The 20,537-nt window shown below is 44.9% G+C and overlaps 1 protein-coding gene across 5 annotated transcripts in view; it reads left to right on the top strand.

The window, feature by feature from the left end:
- dnajc6 (DnaJ (Hsp40) homolog, subfamily C, member 6) overlaps positions 1–8,909 on the top strand; it is a 72,284-nt gene extending 63,375 nt beyond the window's left edge. For 4 of the 5 annotated variants that reach the window (XM_065009210.1, XM_065009209.1, XM_065009208.1 and 1 more), the window contains 6 exons: positions 340–438; positions 2,688–2,825; positions 3,144–3,491; positions 3,711–3,859; positions 4,061–4,237; positions 5,948–8,909. In XM_065009210.1, coding sequence (XP_064865282.1) covers positions 340–438; positions 2,688–2,825; positions 3,144–3,491; positions 3,711–3,859; positions 4,061–4,237; positions 5,948–6,049 — 1,013 coding nt within the window. In that variant the 3' untranslated portion in view covers positions 6,050–8,909. The remainder of the gene's footprint in view (positions 1–339; positions 439–2,687; positions 2,826–3,143; positions 3,492–3,710; positions 3,860–4,060; positions 4,238–5,947) is intronic. The other variant, XM_065009207.1, reaches the window with a different exon arrangement.
- Positions 8,910–20,537: the final 11,628 nt, after the last annotated feature.

Below are 20,537 nucleotides of genomic sequence, written 5' to 3'. Positions count from 1 at the left end.
GCGTTATAGAACAGTAATTATGATCTGTCAGCTCTAACCCCAGACACATGGCTCCTATTCAGCCCTTATAGAATCGTTCTTACACTCAGAGACATGCTCCCTTTGTACTTTCACTCTGTCTGAATACAATGCACATATACCAATGATAATGACTACTGCTATGCTAATTATACAATTACAAACAGAGGGGCTCAATTCAGTAGCTCAAAGGGAATTCAAGTCAGATAGTATCCAACACTATGGTCATTGGTGATAATGTGGTCATAATTTGCATGATTTCATATCTCCTTCCTCCCATTGTTTGTGAGGTCTGTCACTGATGTTTCTGTGTTCTGATAGGCCACAGCTCCCCAGTCCCACCCACCACCCCTGTAGTCACCATTCAGCAGCCTCCCAACACCATGGGAGGATGGGACTGGAACAAACCTGCAGCTCCAGGTAAGTTCTACTCCTGTGTAACATTCATGAACAACATCTGCAGAGACAGGGGTCTGAGAACAGAGGAACAACCAGCTGCCACGAGCAACAGAGAGCTATGGCATGCCATCATCCAGCGTACTGTGCTGCCAGGAGCAACAGAGAGCTATGGCATGCCATCATCCAGCATACTGTGCTGCCAGGAGCAACAGAGAGCTATGGCATGCCATCATCCAGCATACTGTGCTGCCAGGGGCAACAGAGAGCTATGGCATGCCATCATCCAGCGTACTGTGCTGCCAGGAGCAACAGAGAGCTATGGCATGCCATCATCCAGCATACTGTGCTGCCAGGAGCAACAGAGAGCTATGGCATGCCATCATCCAGCATACTGTGCTGCCAGGAGCAACAGAGAGCTATGGCATGCCATCATCCAGCATACTGTGCTGCCATGGGCAACAGAGAGCTATGGCATGCCATCATCCAGCATACTGTGCTGCCAGGAGCAACAGAGAGCTATGGCATGCCATCATCCAGCATACTGTGCTGCCAGGAGCAACAGAGAGCTATGGCATGCCATCATCCAGCATACTGTGCTGCCATGAGCAACAGAGAGCTATGGCATGCCATCATCCAGCATACTGTGCTGCCAGGAGCAACAGAGAGCTATGGCATGCCATCATCCAGCATACTGTGCTGCCAGGGGCAACAGAGAGCTATGGCATGCCATCATCCAGCATACTGTGCTGCCAGGGGCAACAGAGAGCTATGGCATGCCATCATCCAGCATACTGTGCTGCCAGGGGCAACAGAGAGCTATGGCATGCCATCATCCAGCATACTGTGCTGCCAGGGGCAACAGAGAGCTATGGCATGCCATCATCCAGCATACTGTGCTGCCAGGAGCAACAGAGAGCTATGGCATGCCATCATCCAGCATACTGTGCTGCCAGGGGCAACAGAGAGCTATGGCATGCCATCATCCAGCGTACTGTGCTGCCAGGGGCAACAGAGAGCTATGGCATGCCATCATCCAGCATACTGTGCTGCCAGGGGCAACAGAGAGCTATGGCATGCCATCATCCAGCATACTGTGCTGCCAGGGGCAACAGAGAGCTATGGCATGCCATCATCCAGCATACTGTGCTGCCAGGAGCAACAGAGAGCTATGGCATGCCATCATCCAGCGTACTGTGCTGCCAGGAGCAACAGAGAGCTATGGCATGCCATCATCCAGCATACTGTGCTGCCAGGAGCAACAGAGAGCTATGGCATGCCATCATCCAGCATACTGTGCTGCCAGGAGCAACAGAGAGCTATGGCATGCCATCATCCAGCGTACTGTGCTGCCAGGAGCAACAGAGAGCTATGGCATGCCATCATCCAGCGTACTGTGCTGCCAGGAGCAACAGAGAGCTATGGCATGCCATCATCCAGCGTACTGTGCTGCCAGGGGCAACAGAGAGCTATGGCATGCCATCATCCAGCATACTGTGCTGCCAGGAGCAACAGAGAGCTATGGCATGCCATCATCCAGCATACTGTGCTGCCAGGAGCAACAGAGAGCTATGGCATGCCATCATCCAGCATACTGTGCTGCCAGGAGCAACAGAGAGCTATGGCATGCCATCATCCAGCATACTGTGCTGCCAGGGGCAACAGAGAGCTATGGCATGCCATCATCCAGCGTACTGTGCTGCCAGGGGCAACAGAGAGCTATGGCATGCCATCATCCAGCATACTGTGCTGCCAGGGGCAACAGAGAGCTATGGCATGCCATCATCCAGCATACTGTGCTGCCAGGGGCAACAGAGAGCTATGGCATGCCATCATCCAGCGTACTGTGCTGCCAGGAGCAACAGAGAGCTATGGCATGCCATCATCCAGCATACTGTGCTGCCAGGAGCAACAGAGAGCTATGGCATGCCATCATCCAGCATACTGTGCTGCCAGGAGCAAGCAAGCGTGTGTAATATCAGAAGGGACTAAATAGGGACCTCTGTTGGTGCTTATGACATTTACATTTACATTTAAGTCATTTAGCAGACGCTCTTATCCAGAGCGACTTACAAATTGGTGCATTCACCTTATGACATCCAGTGGAACAGTAGTGCATCTAAATCTTATGAGAATCATATTTATAGAACTACAGTGCCTACTTCTTTGGAAATAAGAATGTGCTCTTAATTGACCTTCCTGGTAATATAAAGGCTAAATAAAAGAAAGTATTGTATAGTATTTCAACTGTGTTATTGTGTGTTCTGTGTGAGGAGGTGGTTTCAGTATGGGCAGCAAGTCAGCCAGTACCAGTCCTACTGGGTCGGTCAACAACACTCCCACACACCAGGCCAAACCCAACACTCTGGACCCCTTTGCTGACATCGGAAACCTTGGGGGAAGTCTGGGAGGTCAGTGAAGGCTTTAAGTACTGTTCTAACTGATGCTTTAAATATGTTACGTCCAGGGGAGGCTGTTGGGAGGAGCTATAGGAGGACGAGCTCATTGTAATAGCTGGAATGGAATCAATGGAACGGAGTCAAACGTGGTTTCCATGTGTTTGATGTGTTTGATATAGTTTAATTGATTCCATTCCAGCCATTACAATGGGCCTGCCCTCCTATATATCCTCCCCCAGCCTCCTCTGGTTATGTCATGTCATGTCATGTTATGTTATGATAGTTGAGTTACAGTTTCTGTAAACACTCCACTTACATCTCTCTCTATAGGAGGATCTGGGTTCTCCAGTAAGCCCACCACCCCTACAGGCACCACCCCTGCCTTCCCCCCCATGGGCTCCCCCTCACGGCCTCCTCCCTCACCCCAGCACGGTGGGGGCTGGCAGGCCAACACAGGCCTCCCCTCCTGGAAGCCCGGTGGTGGTGGTGTTGGAGGGCAGCCAGGGTGGCAGCCCCAACCCCAGGGTAAGGGTGGTCCATCCCCACAGGCCAAGCCCAGCACCAGCCACTCCATGCCCCACACCTCCCCCTCCAACAGACCCAACTACAACATCAGCTTCTCTGCCATGGGAGGAGGAGCTGCTCCCAATGCAGCCGGGAAACAACAGCCCAACATGGGTGAGTCAGTGGGAGACTGGTTGTTATCACACTGGGATGGATAGACTGTTGGTTTGTGTTCCCCCCAAAATGACTCCTGTTGCTCTCTATTAATGTACAAATGTGCCACTTGAAACTGACCTGCATGTGTGTGATCTGTGCTGGTAGTCATTCATGATATGACTGCACATATACTGTATTATAAGTGGATGAGAGAAGATGTTACTTTCTCTCTCTCAGGTACCAAGCCCAAAGTTGCAATGGCTAACTTTGATGACCTGCTGTCTGGCCAAAGCTTTGCTGGAGCCAAAAAGAAGGAAGGTCCCAGGACAATAGCAGAGATGAGAAAGGAGGAGATGGCTAAAGAGATGGACCCCGAGAAACTCAAGGTAGTCTTACAGTGGTCAATCACTAGCCTTGGACCGAGAGTTGGAGAGTGTAGTGAAGATATAACTACAGGGGGAGGAGGGTCCAATGTTGGACTGTCTTTTGACAGCCTAAGAAAAACAAGCTAGCTATCTCAAGATGTTGAAGAAGCCCTGTGAGCTCAGTGTTGTATCTGGCCCAGACTCTCCCCCCTCTACCACCAGATTCTGGACTGGATCGAGGGGAAGGAGCGTAACATCCGGGCCCTGCTGTCCACCATGCACACGGTGCTGTGGGAGGGGGAGACCCGCTGGAAGCCTGTAGGCATGGCTGACCTGGTGACCCCAGAGCAGGTCAAGAAGATCTACCGTAAAGCTGTGCTGGTGGTCCATCCAGACAAGGTGAGAGGGAAGGAAGAGGTTAACTCTACACACAGTGTAACACATTTACACTTACCTCATACACACGCATACACACACACATACTCACGCAATCACACACACACACACACACACACACACACACACACACACACACACACACACACACACACACACACACACACACACACACACACCACACACACACACACACACACACACACACACACACACACACACACACACACACACACACACACACACACACACACACACACACATACTCATGCAATCACACACACACACACACACACACACACACACACACACACACACACACACACACACACACACACACACACACACACACAGGGGGCATCATGCACCAAAACTCTGAGGGTGCGTGAGGATAGCTGGGAGGTGGACTGGAGGCTAGCCCCCCCCCAACCTTTAAGTTGAAGAATTTAGCATTTTTTAAACACCTCAAGTTTGCCTGTCCCCATAGGAGAACCCTTTGGTTCCAGGTAGAACCTATTTTGGTTTTAGTTAGAAGCCTTTTGGATTCTATGTAGAACCCTCTGTGGAAAGGGTTTTTCATGGAACCCAAAAGGGTTCTACCTGGAACTTAAAATGGTACTTGAAAGTGTTCTCCAAATAACCATTTTAGGATCTACATAGAACCTTTTTTTCTAAGAGTTTAGAGCCATAATCACTATGTTTAATTCTATTTTGTATTTTTCTGCATACCTCTTGAGCTGTCTGTATCCTCTGTTGTGGAATATTGAGTCAAATATTTACACAGATACCGGAACTCTTGAATTCAATATGCAGAGGCAGTCGGCACCCCAGATGAGTTCCGGTATCTGTGTAATTACAGTGGGGCAAAAAAGTATTTAGTCAGCCACCAATTGTGCAAGTTCTCCCACTTAAAAGATGAGAGAGGCCTGTAATTTTCACCATAGGTACACTTCAACTATGACAGACAAAATGAGAAAAAGAAATCCAGAAAATCACATTGTAGGATTTTTTATGAATTTATTTGCAAATTACGTTGTATGTGTCGAACTGCTATGCTTTAACTTGGCCAGGTCGCAATTGTAAATGAGAACTTGTTCTCAACTTGCCTACCTGGTTAAATAAAGGTGAAATAAAATGTAAAAAAATAAAAAAGAAGGCCAGCATCCCCGAGTCGACTCTTCACTTGTTGACGTTGAGACTGGTGATATTTTGTTATTTATTTTCTGCAAATAAATGCTCTAAAGGACAATATTTTTATATGGAATTTGGGAGAAATGTTGTCAGTAGTTTATAGAATAAAACAAAATGGTCAATTTTACCCAAACACACACCTATAAATACTGCAGTGGTCTCTTTTTTCCAGAGCTGCATATATACCGTATATACTGTCTAACTTGATTGATAGCCTGAAGTGTCTTCTTTGTAGCTAGTTATGAGGTTGGGAGATTGAGAACCTATCTGGGCTAAAGACAATGTCATACAATTACTATATGGCTAGTTGTATTGCAGAGAAAGAAAATAAGCATTTAGAGGACAAATCTGTGTGGGGAAAGTGCCCCTGTACCCCCTACGGGTATAATTCTTCTACACACACACACAAGCAAACAAACACCAGATATGATATAGTGAGGTTCTGTACAGTAGACACTTTTCACCACTGCAGTAAATTACAACGTGACTGACTGATGTTTTCCTCCTTGTCTCCTCTCCCAGGCCACTGGACAGCCCTATGAACAATATGCCAAGATGATTTTTATGGAACTGAATGATGCCTGGTCAGAATTTGACAGCCAAGGACAAAAAGCACTCTACTGAGCTGAGAGAGAGAAAGAGTTCCTGCCGACCCCCTGTGATCAATAATGAAGCCCCCATCGGATCTGACTCCCCCCTCCTTCTCTTCTTGTCACTGTCCTGTGGACTCTACTCCATAGAGACTCCAATAGCCAGACTAACAGAAAGATACCTGCCTACCCACCTACCTATGTATCTGGTGGCAGAACTGTCCAACTGTCCAACAAGAACTGTTCAACCCTGTCCTACATGTCCGAGTCCTGAACCAAGCAAAGAGTCCTGAACCAATTAATGCAGTCATCCAGCTGTCTATGGAGACATCGCCAGAGTGATACTGTCCACCTAACACCTGACATAGGTGATAATGACATACCTGTGGTCACAGTGTTGTTAGCCAGGTGCTATATAAAGCAAGACGATGCCAATGTTTTACACACAGTAGCATTAACACAGTGTTCCTGTCAGTCACCTGTCAAGACGATGACAATGTTTTACACACAGTAGCATTACCACAGTGTTCCTGTCACAGTCACCTGTGTGACTTTGAAGTGAAGATCTAGAGTCAGTGTTGGGAGTGGATGGCCTATTCAATTAGGCACTGTACCACTGACTGTAAGGTCTATACACCACAGTGATCTCAGAAATACCATGTCAAATAATTTATATAGAGCGATCTCACGGAGTTTCCACCTGAGTTGTCTATCTTCATGGAAAAGCTACTGTTATCTATGTTATTTGAATGACCACTTTAGATCAATGTGCTTCCACAGAACTCCACAGGAGAGTTCTAGGAGACAACAAGACAAGCCAGGGGGTAACATGTTTACGTTCTGACAACAACCTGGAGACTCAACTTGACATACAGATATTAGGTGAAGGTAGGCAGGATATTCGTTGTTGCACCACCACCTTTACTACCTACGGTGGTTGCTTCTTGTGTTTTCTTGCCCTCAGTCTCAGAAAGGTGCAAAATGTCTTTAGCTTTAACACAGAGAGTAAACTCAGCTGCAGTCTGTTACCAGTCTTAAAGCTGGAATCCACATTAGGTGAAACAGCGCCACCAGTCGCCCCAGGCACATTTGTTATGAAAAGAGGAGAGGAGTTCAGAGAGAGAGATATCCAGCATCTAGCATCTTGGTTTTAAAAAACTCTGCTGTTCTATCGAGTGTGCAATCATGTCCGAAATAACGTCTTTGTAATATCACAAACAGACATGGCAGTTTGACCACTATGGATTACAGCTTTAAACATACAGTACTCACTCTCATCTTTACACTCACTTGCTAGTGGGTGGCAGGTAGCCTTGCGGCTAAGCATGTTGTGCTAGTAACCGGAAGGTTGCTGGCTCAAATCCCCAACCTGACTAGGTAAAAAATCTGTTGATGTTCCCTTGAGCAAGGCACTTAACCCTAATTTCTCCTGTAAATGTAGTGTCTACAGCCTGAAAGAACCTGTGTGTAAAGGATATGATCCATATCAGAGAAAGTATCCCCTATCACACTGCTGTACTTATGTAAGAACTAAACTGCTGAAGCTTCATCATTGTTATGTGCAGTTTTACTTTGTATTATGTTCATTTATTGGCTCATTTCAGATGATTCAGTCCCTCCCAATGAAGAATCGTTCATTTTATTGCGGGTAATGTTTAGTAACATGCAGGTGGTGTATTGTCTTATTCATCCTTTGCTGTATCCTCTAAAGTGTTTACTTTTAAATCATGACAAATATTTGAAATGAAATTCTGATTGATCAAAGGCAACCTGTCATTGATGAGAGCTTTTATATTTACATTAGTTTGAAGCATATATTTTTTACATTCACTGACTGGGAGACCTAGTGGAAGGACTACAGGACTGACTTTATCTTGCTACACATGGAGGCACATCATTCCATAACACATTACTATACTTGAGTGTATTGGACCACTATCAAGCTTGTGAGATCCTAATATAGGCCCCCTCTAACCCTTATCTGTGTAAAACAATACATTTGGTAGACTGGCACATCTATTTCATCTGATACAACCATTTCCCTGTTTTATCCCCTGCATACTGATGATGTCAACCAGAGGAGGCTGGTGGGAAGAGCTATAGGAGGACCAGCCTACTCTGTTGTCAACCCTTTCCTCTGTGAAAAGGCCACACCTGAGTTGTGGACTAACGTGAGCACTGACTGACCAGTATATAACTAAAGAGACTGTCTGTCCACTGTATTCTCTGCTTTCTCTGGTGACTATACCAATGGCAGAAGCTGTGGCTGTGTAGTATGTATGTACTGTGTGTGTGTGTGTGTGTGTGTGTGTGTGTGTGTGTGTGTGTGTGTGTGTGTGTGTGTGTGTGTGTGTGTGTGTGTGTGTGTGTGTGTGTGTGTGTGTGTGTGAGAGAGAGAGAGAGAGAGAGAGAACCCTATAAGCTCCCTAGCTGACTGAAATCTCTTGTCTATCTGCTAACTTAGGGCAATGTTAAAACGCTAACCTCTCTATATAGTGGATGAGTGTTGTTGAAACTGTTGTACGTGAGGGTGTGATACGATTTGGATACAACTACTGTATGTGTTTGCTTGTCGGCTGTAAAAGTATTACTACTAAAAATGTAAACCGTTTCTGTCAGTGGAGGCTGCTGAGGGGAGGAAGGCTCATAACAATGGCTGGAACGGAGCAAATGGAATGGTATCAACCACATGGAAACCATGTGTTTGATGTATTTGATACCATTCCACTTATTCCACTCCAACCATTACCATGAGCCTGTCCTCCCCAATTAAGGTGCCACCAACCTCCTGTGGTTTCTGTGTTTCTCTTTGTGGGTTCTGTTTACCCTTGATAAAGTGATAAGTGCAATGCACAAATAAATAGAGAAGATGAAAGTCAGAAACAACAAACAAACGTCATCTGTGTCTGTCTTCGTTCTTAGTGGCACAATCTAGCCAATGGCATCGTGGAAGGGTTCTACTGTGTTCAATAGCTGTAGGTGATTAGGACATTACTGTGTGTTATGTAGAAATCAGATTTGTAAAGACTAAAGAAATATGATTAGTCTGTGTAAATCAGAAGGAGCAGAACCATTTATTACCATCCTGTTCAGCAGTGTCCCCCAACAGTACACATTATCATTGTAGCCCTGGGCAAGCATACCTGATTCAACTTGTCAACTAATCATCAAGCCTTTGATGAGTTGAATCAAGAGTGTTTGTCTGGGGCTACAACAAAAATGTGTGTGCAGTTAGAGGTACTGGAGGACTGGAGCTGGGAGCCATTGATGTACAGCTAACTGCCAGAATAATGGAAACACTTTATTAAATGAGGGATACAAAGTGTATTGAAAGCTGGTGCTTCCACACATGGTGTGGTTACTGAGTTAATTAAGCAATTAACATCCTGTCATGAGTAAGGTCATAGTGTATAAAAATGCTGGGCAGGCCATTATTTTGGCTACCATGGTTATGCCCCCATAGGATGATGAAGACCCCGTCCACAGGGCATAAATGGTCACTGAATAGTTTGAATAGCAGGAAAAAGATGTAAACCATATGCCGTTGCTGTCTCAGTCACCAGATCTCAACCCAACGGTGAACACGCATAAAGATGGCAGAATTCAGATATGACGTCATTGTTTTAGCACTATCCACAACAAACTTTTTCAGTTTTCCAAATTGGCGGTGTCTTGAAGCAAAAATTGAGACCATGTAAACAATGCTAATAACCATAAAAGAAAAGATTAACGGAGACCACTGTACAATACGGAGAACTTAGCAAAATGAGGAATTTGTGGTAAGTACATGGGGGCCGCCAATATTCACCTCCGCTATTGAAAACTTATGGCAGATTCTGGAGCGGCGCCTGAGACAGCGTTTTCCCCCAACATCAACAAAACACCAAATGATGGAATTTCTCGTGTAAGAACGGCGTTGCATCCCTCCAATAGAGTTCCAGACACTTTGCCAAGGTGCAGTGACTCTCTTCTGGCTGGTGGTGTCGTCCTACTAAGACACTTTGCCAAGGTGCAGTGACTCTCTTCTGACTGGTGGTGTCGTCCTACTAAGACACTTTATGTTGGCGTTTCCTTTCGTCAGATACCTGAGGTAAAAACAGTCAATGGCTCTGGGAAGGAGTAAAGCTGTTCATGCTCACCACTAGAGGACAGTGGCAGGCCACACTCTCTTCCATCTTCTTGTCCTGCTTGAGGGTTTCGTGTGGATCAGTTGGTAGAGTGTGGTGCTGGCAACACCAAGGTTGTGGGTTCAATTCCCACTGGGGACCAGTAAGAATAAAATGTATAGAAGTATGATCTCATTAAAGTAAGTCGCTTAGAATAATAGTGTGTGCTATATGATGTGAATATGTCTATATGAATTATGTTGTGAATGTGTCTATATGACTGATGCTGTGAACGTGTCTATATGACTGATGCTGTGAATGTGTCTATATGACTGATGCTGTGAACGTGTCTATATGACTGATGCTGTGAACGTGTCTATATGACTGATGCTGTGAACGTGTCTATATGACTGATGCTGTGAACGTGTCTATATGACTGATGCTGTGAACGTGTCTATATGACTGATGCTGTGAACGTGTCTATATGACTGATGCTGTGAACGTGTCTATATGACTGATGCTGTGAACGTGTCTATATGACTGATGCTGTGAACGTGTCTATATGACTGATGCTGTGAACGTGTCTATATGACTGATGCTGTGAATGTGTTTATATGACTGATGCTGTGAACGTGTCTATATGACTGATGCTGTGAATGTGTTTATATGACTGATGCTGTGAACGTGTCTATATGACTGATGCTGTGAACGTGTTTATATGACTGATGCTGTGAACGTGTTTATATGACTGATGCTGTGAACGTGTCTATATGACTGATGCTGTGAACGTGTTTATATGACTGATGCTGTGAACGTGTTTATATGACTGATGCTGTGAACGTGTCTATATGACTGATGCTGTGAACGTGTCTATATGACTGATGCTGTGAACGTGTCTATATGACTGATGCTGTGAACGTGTCTATATGACTGATGCTGTGAACGTGTTTATATGACTGATGCTGTGAACGTGTCTATATGACTGATGCTGTGAACGTGTCTATATGACTGATGCTGTGAATGTGTCTATATGACTGATGCTGTGAATGTGTCTATATGACTGATGCTGTGAATGTGTCTATATGACTGATGCTGTGAACGTGTTTATATGACTGATGTTGTGAATGTGTTTATATGACTGATGCTGTGAATGTGTCTATATGACTGATGCTGTGAACATGTTTATATGACTGATGCTGTGAACGTGTCTATATGACTGATGCTGTGAATGTGTCTATATGACTGATGCTGTGAACATGTTTATATGACTGATGCTGTGAACGTGTCTATATGACTGATGCTGTGAACGTGTCTATATGAATTATGTTGTGAATGTGTCTATATGACTGATGCTGTGAACGTGTCTATATGACTGATGCTGTGAATTTGTTTATATGACTGATGCTGTGAATGTGTCTATATGACTGATGCTGTGAACGTGTCTATATGACTGATGCTGTGAACGTGTCTATATGAATTATGTTGTGAATGTGTCTATATGACTGATGCTGTGAACGTGTCTATATGAATTATGTTGTGAATGTGTCTATATGACTGATGCTGTGAACGTGTCTATATGACTGATGCTGTGAACGTGTCTATATGACTGATGCTGTGAACGTGTTTATATGACTGATGCTGTGAACGTGTTTATATGACTGATGCTGTGAACGTGTCTATATGACTGATGCTGTGAATGTGTTTATATGACTGATGCTGTGAACGTGTCTATATGACTGATGCTGTGAATGTATGGACCTCTATGGCTTCATTAATTTGATGTTCCAACCTCCTACCATGTCTCTCCTTAAAGTAACTGATCTGAGATGAATGTATAGGTGAGGTTTCTACGCTGTGCTGTCAACCAAGGACAGCCTGATACCCATGAAAAATATCCCATATTTTGTGATTAGTGAAGATGAGAAACAAGGGAGTTGTAAATGAAGAACACCACTTCCAGATGTGATTTACCGTGCACTGTGGGTACAGCTCCTAGTCTTATTTCTCACCCCCTCCACACACCTGATGTACTTCCGGAGGGGGAATCTCTAATGATTGATGATATCTTCTGCCCAGAGTGAAATCTTATTTGTCACGACGACCTAATGTCATGACAACCTACACCATCGAGCAAGATTCTAATCTAATAGGTTGCATTCTGAGTTTCTGTCCTGCCACCTATGCAGACACACGCTTGCGCATGCTTGCACGTACGAAAGTACACACACACACACACACGTACACACATACACACAGACACACACACACGTACAGACACACACACATAGACAGACACACACACACATACAGACACACACACGTACAGACATACACACAGACAGACACACACACACGTACAGACACACACACAGACAGACACACACACACATACAGACACACACACGTACAGACATACACACAGACAGACACACACACACGTACAGACACACACACAGACAGACACACACACACATACACTCACAGCTGCAGGTAATCACATATTAGAGCGGATGAGGCTCTGTGCCAGTGTGGATGCGTAGCAGGTGAGATACTAAGGGACATTACAGTAGTCATAAAGGATTCTTACGCACGCAGAGAGAACAAAAATATGAGGTTAAGTCTGACACTGATCTATAGCATCTTGATCTAATGATGATCCATGGTGACCAAGCACGTCATTAGACAATGCCGGAGCACACTGCGCAGTGTTATGGATATTAACATTATCAGAGCCTGCGTAAGTCATTTAGAGAAATACTCAGGCAGAGGAGAGAGGCCCTGTGTGAAGGTTGTGTAAGCCTGTGTATTGCATCAGTCCTGGTGCCAGGATACAGTGACTAAGGGGGCAGTTGAAATCATTGAGGGGGATACATTTTGGTGGGTTCTTGCCTTGGAATTATATTGAATTCTGCTTACTTTAGACTATACCACAATTAACATAAAGTTCAAATGCAGAGACTCCGAGACCATGGATAGAGTGCTTATGAAGTAGCCTATCTCCACTGCTCTGTATTATCACAATGGACAGCGCACACCACACTAAAGCAAGGCTGTTTTGGCCATTAATATAGGCTACAAGATAGATAGGCTGTTTGTAATTGGTGAATTACCCTACGTGAAGGCAGCCGCACACACACAGCTGTCTTACCTAAATAATGCAAACTAAATGCTGTGCATGAATAACTAGTGATTAATAACTAGTGCATGAATAACTAGTGATTAATAACTAGTGCATGAATAACTAGTGATTAATAACTAGTGCATGAATAACTAGTGATTAATAACTAGTGCATGAATAACTAGTAGCCTAGTTATTCATGCATGCAAACAAAAATACTGAAGATCAGTTTAGCTTAAAATACCGACACAACTGCGCATGCGGTACCAAGTAGGCTTAGTAAACAAAGTATCAGATGGATAAAGGCTGCCTAGTCACTTTACCCCTACCTAGAGTGCACTCCAACAGTATTGGGACACTGACCATTTCCGTTGTTGTTTTGGCTCTGTACTGCAGCACTTTGGATTTGACAATAACAATGAGGTTAAAGTGCACATTGTCAGCTTTAATTTGAGGGTATTTTCATCCATATTGGGTGAATCGTTGAGATTCACAGCACTTTTTGTACAGCACTTTTTGTATATAGTCCCTCCAATTTAGGGGACCAAAGGTATTGGGACAAATGAATATGTATGTGTATTAAAGTAGTCGAAGGTGGTGTATTCGGTCCCATATTCCTAGCACACAATGATTATATCAAGTTTGGGTCTCTACAAACTTGTTGGATGCATTTGCTGATGAGTTTTGTTTGTGTTTCAGATGAATGTAAGTATTGTGTCAGTTTGGAATCCCTTTTATTGTAAGAATAGACTATGTTTCTAAACATTTCTACATTAATGTGGATGCTACCATGATTACAGATAACCCTGAATGAATTGTGAATAATGATGAGTGAGAAAGTTAGACGCACAAATATTTACAGCTAGCTAAGAAGCTAACTAAACTCTGTAGTTGTGAGGCATAAAGCTGAGTGGAGCAGTGGTCTAAGGCACTGCATCTCAGTGCTAGATTGAGGCATCACTACAGATCCTGGTTCGATTCCAGGCTGGATCATAACCGGCCATGATTGGGAGTCCCGTAGAGCGATGCACAATTGGCCCAGTGTCGTCCGGGATAGGGTTTGGCCGGGGTAGGCCGTCATTGTAAATAAGAATTTGTTCTCAACTGACTTTCCAAAATAAAAAAGGCCTGTCCTTCACTGTCTGTCCAAATGTTCCTAGTTGAGTCCCTGGTGTTGTTACACATTGCAAAGATGATTTCTTAGTCTAAAGACATAATATCTCTACTGTATGATGAGATGAGAGGAGCAGAGGGCATAGGAACTCCTGCTGGATCCCATCTTATGCGACTCAGTCCATCCCCACAGGTAGCAGTGCGTTTGTGGAAGAGAGAACGAGAGAGAGCGCATCTCAAGCTAACAAGGTTAAACAGGCACAGGTGTTTGGACTTACCTCACTGCATGGTTTTGCATTTAGAAATGGTTTTGCACAATCTGTCCATTGACTTTACTCCGTCAGAAGCTTGAATAACGTTTTGCAAAAAAGAAAATCAGAGTGAATCCACACATAAAAGAATTGGGCCAGTACAAAGCCTGGGTTGTGGTCTAGTGGTATCACTCCTGGACAGTTGCATTCAGAAAGTATTCAGAACCCTTGACTTATTCCACATTTTGTTTTGTTACAGCCTTAATATAACATTTATTAAATAAAAACAAAATCCTCATCGATCTACACACAATACCCGATAATGACAAAGCAAAAACAGGTTTTTAGAAATTTGGCCACATTTATAAAATATATAAAATAAACACCTTATTTACATAAGAACACAAAGATGGCGCCGGAGGGGATGACTGCCGTTTTATTGGCTCTTAACCAACCGTACTATTTTGTTTGGTTTTTTTCGCATTGTTTGTAGCTTATTTTGTACATAATGTTGCTGCTACGGTCTCTTATGACCGAAAAGAGCTTCTGGACATCAGAACAGTGATTACTCACCTTGAACGGGAACAAATCATTTTTCTTTAACTAGTCAAACGAGAGGGATTTACTCCAGACACCCGAACAGGCCCTCATCCCCTTCAATCACATGAGATGGAGGTTTGGCGGAAGGAGATCGGGGTGCCTTGTGAGGATCTGGCGACGAGTGGCTAATCTGCCTTTGCCATTGGTACTATTGGCCAACGTACAATCACTAGATAATAAAGTGGACAAACTACAATCACGTATATCCTACAAACGGGACATTAAAAACTGTAATATCTTATGTTTAACCAAGTCGTGGCTGAACGACGACATGAATAACATACAGCCAGCAGGTTATACACTGTATATGCAGGATAGAACAGCAGCCTCTGATAAGACAAGGGGTGGCGGTTTATGTATATTTGTAAACAACAGCTGGTTCATGATAACTAAGGAAGTCTCCAGGTTTTGCTCGCCTGAGGAAGAGTATCTCATGGTAAGCTGCATTCCACACTATCTACCCAGAGAGTTTCCATCTATATTCTTCATAGCTGTCTATTTACCACCACAAACCAATGCTGGCACTAAGACCGCACTCAATGAGCTGTATACGGCAAAAAGCAAACAGGAATATGTTCACCCAGAGGCGGCACTCCTAGTGACCGGGGACTTTAATGCAGGGAAACTTAAATCCGTTTTACCTAAATTCTACCAGCATGTTAAATGTGCAACCAGAGGGGGAAAAAAGCTCTAGACCACCTTTACTCCACACAGAGACGCATACAAATCGCTAGACCACCTTTACTCCACACAGAGACGCATACAAAGCTCTAGACCACCTTTACTCCGCACACAGAGACGCATACAAAACTCTAGACCACCTTTACTCCACACACAGAGACGCATACAAAGCTCTAGACCACCTTTACTCCACACACAGAGACGCATACAAAGCTCTAGACCACCTTTACTCCACACACAGAGACGCATACAAAGCTCTAGACCACCTTTACTCCACACACAGAGACGCATACAAAGCTCTAGACCACCTTTACTCCACACACAGAGACGCATACAAAGCTCTAGACCACCTTTACTCCACACACAGAGACGCATACAAAGCTCTAGACCACCTTTACTCCACACACAGAGACGCATACAAAGCTCTAGACCACCTTTACTCCACACAGAGACGCATACAAAGCTCTAGACCACCTTTACTCCACACACAGAGACGCATACAAAGCTCTAGACCACCTTTACTCCACACACAGAGACGCATACAAAGCTCTAGACCACCTTTACTCCACACAGAGACGCATACAAAGCTCTAGACCACCTTTACTCCACACCACCATACAAAGCTCTAGACCACCTTTACTCCACACACAGAGACGCATACAAAGCTCTAGACCACCTTTACTCCACACACAGAGACGCATACAAAGCTCTAGACCACCTTTACTCCACACAGAGATGCATACAAAGCTCTAGACCACCTTTACTCCACACACAGAGACGCATACAGAGCTCTAGACCACCTTTACTCCACACACAGAGACACATACAAAGCTCTTCCTCACCCTCCATTTGGCAAATCTGAAAATAATTCAGATTTACAAGCAAAAATTCAAGCAGGAAGCAACAGTGATTCGGTCAATAAAAAAAGTGGTCAGATGAAGCAGTTCTAAGCTACAGGACTGTTTTGCACAGACTGGAATATTTGATAGGATTCTTCCAATGGCATTGAGGAGTACAACACATCAGTCACTGGCTTCATAAATAAGTGCATCAATGATGTTGTCCCCACAGTGACCGTACGTACATACCCAACCAGAAGCCATGGATCACAGGCAACATCCGCACTGAGCTAAAGGGTAGAGCTGCCACTTTCAAGGAGCGGGACTCTAAACCGAAGGCATGTAAGAAATCTTGAATTGCCCTACAATGAACCATCAAACAGGCAAAGTGTCAATACAGGACTAAGATCAAATTGTACTACACCGGCTCCTGACAACTGTGTGATCACGCTCTCCACAGCCGATGTGAGGAAGACCTTTAAACAGGTCAACATTCACAAGGCCACAGGGCCAGATGGATTACCAGGACGTGTACTCTGAGCATGAACTGACCAACTGGCAAGTGTCTTCACTGACATTTTCAACCTCTCCCTGTCTGAGTCTGTAATACCAACATGTTTCAAGCATACCACCATAGTCCCTGTGCCCAAGTGCACTAATGTTACCTGCCTAAATGACTACCAACACGTAGCACTCACGTCTGTACCCATGAAGTGCTCTGAAAGGCAGGTCATGGCTGACATCAACACCATTATCCCAGAAACCGTAGACCCACTCCAATTTGCATACCGCCCCAACAGACCTACAGATGATGCAATCGCTATTGCACTCCACACTGACCTTTCACACCCGGACAAAAATAACACCTATGTGAGAATGCTATTCATTGACTACAACTCAGCATTCAACGCCATAGTGCCCTCAAAGCTCATCATTAACTTCTTGGGGACAGGGGCAGTATTTTCACGTCCAGATGAAAAGCTAAGGACCCTGGGACTAAACACCTCCCTCTGCAACTGGATCCTGGACCCCCAGGTGGTAAGGGTGGGTAACAACACATCTGCCACGCTGATCCTCAATGCGGAGCCCCTCAGGGGTGCGTGCTCAGTCCCCTCCTGTACTCCCTGTTCACTCATGACTGCACGGCCAGGCACGATTCCACACCATCATTAAGTTTGCTGATAACACAGTGGTAGGCCTGATCACCGACAACGATCAGACAGCCTATAAGGGAGGAGGTCTGAGACCTGGCCGTGTCGTGCCAGGACAACAACCTCTCCCTCAACGTGATCAAGACAAAGGAGATGATTGTGGACTACAGAAAAAGGAGGACCGCACATGCCCACATTCTCATCAACAGGGCTGTAGTGGAGCAGGTTGAGAGCTTCAAGTTCCTTGGTGTTCACATCACCAACAAACATGATCCTAGCACACCAAGATAGTCATGAAGAGGACACGACAAAACCTATTCCCCCTCAGGAGACTGAAAAGAATTGGCATGGGTCCTCAGATCCTCATAAGGTTCTACAGCTGCACCACCAAGAGCATCCTGATGGGTCGCATCACTGCCTGGTATGGCAACTGCTTGGCCTCCGACCGCAAGGCACTACAGAGTGTAGTGTGTACTGCCCAGTACTTCACGGGAAACAAGCTTCCTGCCATCCAGGACCTCTATACCAGGCGGTGTTAGAGGAAGGCCCTAAAAATGGTCAAAGACTCCAGCCACCCTAGTAGTCATAGACTGTTCTCTCTGCTACCGCACGGCAAGCGGTACCAGAGCGCCAAGTCTAGGTCCAACAGGCCTCTCAACAGCTTCTATCCCCAAGCCATAAGACTCCTGAACATCTAATCAAATGGCTACCCAGACTATTTGCATTGCCCCTCCCTTTTACGCTGCTTCTACTCTCTGTTATTGTCTATGCAGAGTCACTTTAATAACTCTACTTACATTTACATATTACCTCAATTACCTCGACGAACCGGTGCCCCCGCACACTGACTCTGTACCAGAACCCCCTGGATATAGCCTCGCTATTGTTATTTTACTTTAATTATTTGTTACTTTTATTAATTTTTTGAGGTATTTTTCTTAAAACTGCATTGTATGCTAAGGGCTTGTAAGTAAGCATTTCACTGTAAAGTGAAACTACTCCTGTTGTATTCCACGCATGTGACAGATAACATTTGATTTCGATTTATTTCATCCTCTTTGCTATGAGACTCAGGTGCATCCTGTTTCCATTGATCATCCTTGAGATGTTTCTACAACTTGATTGGGTTCCACCTGTGGTAAATTCAATTGATTGGGCATGATTTTGAAAGGCACACACCTGGCTATATAAGATCCCACAGTTGACAATGCATGTCAGAGCAAAAACCAATTGTCTGCAGATCTCCAAGACATGATTGTGTCAAGGCACAGATCTGGGGAAGGGTACCAAAAATATTTCTGCAGCATTGAAGGTCCCCTAGAACGCAATGGCCTCCATCATTCTTAAATTGAAGAAGTTTGGAGCCACCAAGACTCTTCCTAGAGCAGGCCGACCGGCCAAACTGAGCAATCGGGGGAGAAGGGCCTTGTTCAGGGAGGTGACCAAGAACCTGATGGTCACACTGACAGAGCAACAGAGTTCCTCTGTGGAGATGGGAGAACCTTCCAGAAGAACAACCATCTCTGCAGCACTCCAACAATCAGGCCTTTATGGTAGAGTGGCCAGACTCAAGCCACTCCTCAGTAAAAGGCACATGACAGCCCACTTGGAGTTTGCCAAAAGGCACCTAAAGGACTCTTAGACCATGCGAAACAAGATCCTCTGAACTGATGAAACCATGGTTGAACACTTTAGCCTGAATGCCAAGCGTCACTTCTGGAGGAAACCTGGCACCATCCCTACGGTGAAGCGTGGTGGCAGCATCATGATGAGGGGATGTTTTTCAGCGACAGGGACTGAGAGACTATTCAGGATTGAGGGAAAGATGAACGGAGCAAAGTACAGAGAGATCCTTGATGAAAACCTGCTCCAGAGTGCTCAGCACCTCAGACTGAGGCCAAGGTTCACCTTCCAACAGGACAACGACCCTAAGCACACAGCCAAGACAATGCAGGAGTGGCTTCAGGACATGTCTCAGAATGTCCTTCATTGGCCCAGCCAGAGCCCAGACTTGAACCTGATCAAATGTCTCTGGAGAGACCTGAAAATAGCTGTGCAGCGACGCTCCCATCCAGCCTGACAGAGCTTGATCTGCAGAGAAGAATGGGAGAATCTCCCCAAATACAGGTGTGCCAAGCTTGTAGCGTCTTACCCAAGAACACTCAACGCTATAATTGCTGCCAAAGGTGCTTCAACATAGTACTGAGTAAAGGGTCTGAATACTTATGTAAATGTGAAATGTCAGTTTTTTAAATATGCAAACATTTCTAAAAACCTGTTTTTGCTTTGTCATTATTGCGTATTGTGAGTAGATGGATGGGGGGGGGGGGGGACAATTGAAGGTGGAAAAAGTCAAGGGGTCTGAATACTTTCCGAATGCACTGTATGCTGCTCCGCACCGGAGACGGTGGTTCAATCACTGCATCAATCAGTGTTGTGCCTGTGACTGGGGTCAAATGAAGACTCAGACTCTGCATTACCTCCTTCCACGGTTGGCTCTGTTAATATTTGGATTATTTGCTTTGATTGTTATTTTTTCAGAAAATACAGGTGAATTTGTGTGTGTCAGAGACAGAGAGTAAGTGGGAAGGGAAACGACTGTCAACATGCTCTCAAGTGGCCTTAACATTTTCAATGGATCATTTCAGTTTCACCCTGTCCTT

Source organism: Oncorhynchus nerka, linkage group LG24 (genome assembly GCF_034236695.1).
Source record: "Oncorhynchus nerka isolate Pitt River linkage group LG24, Oner_Uvic_2.0, whole genome shotgun sequence".
NCBI classification, from domain to species: Eukaryota; Metazoa; Chordata; class Actinopteri; order Salmoniformes; family Salmonidae; genus Oncorhynchus; species Oncorhynchus nerka.
The sequence above is the reverse complement of the archived record's forward strand: the minus strand, read 5'-3'. Positions and strand labels throughout refer to the sequence as shown.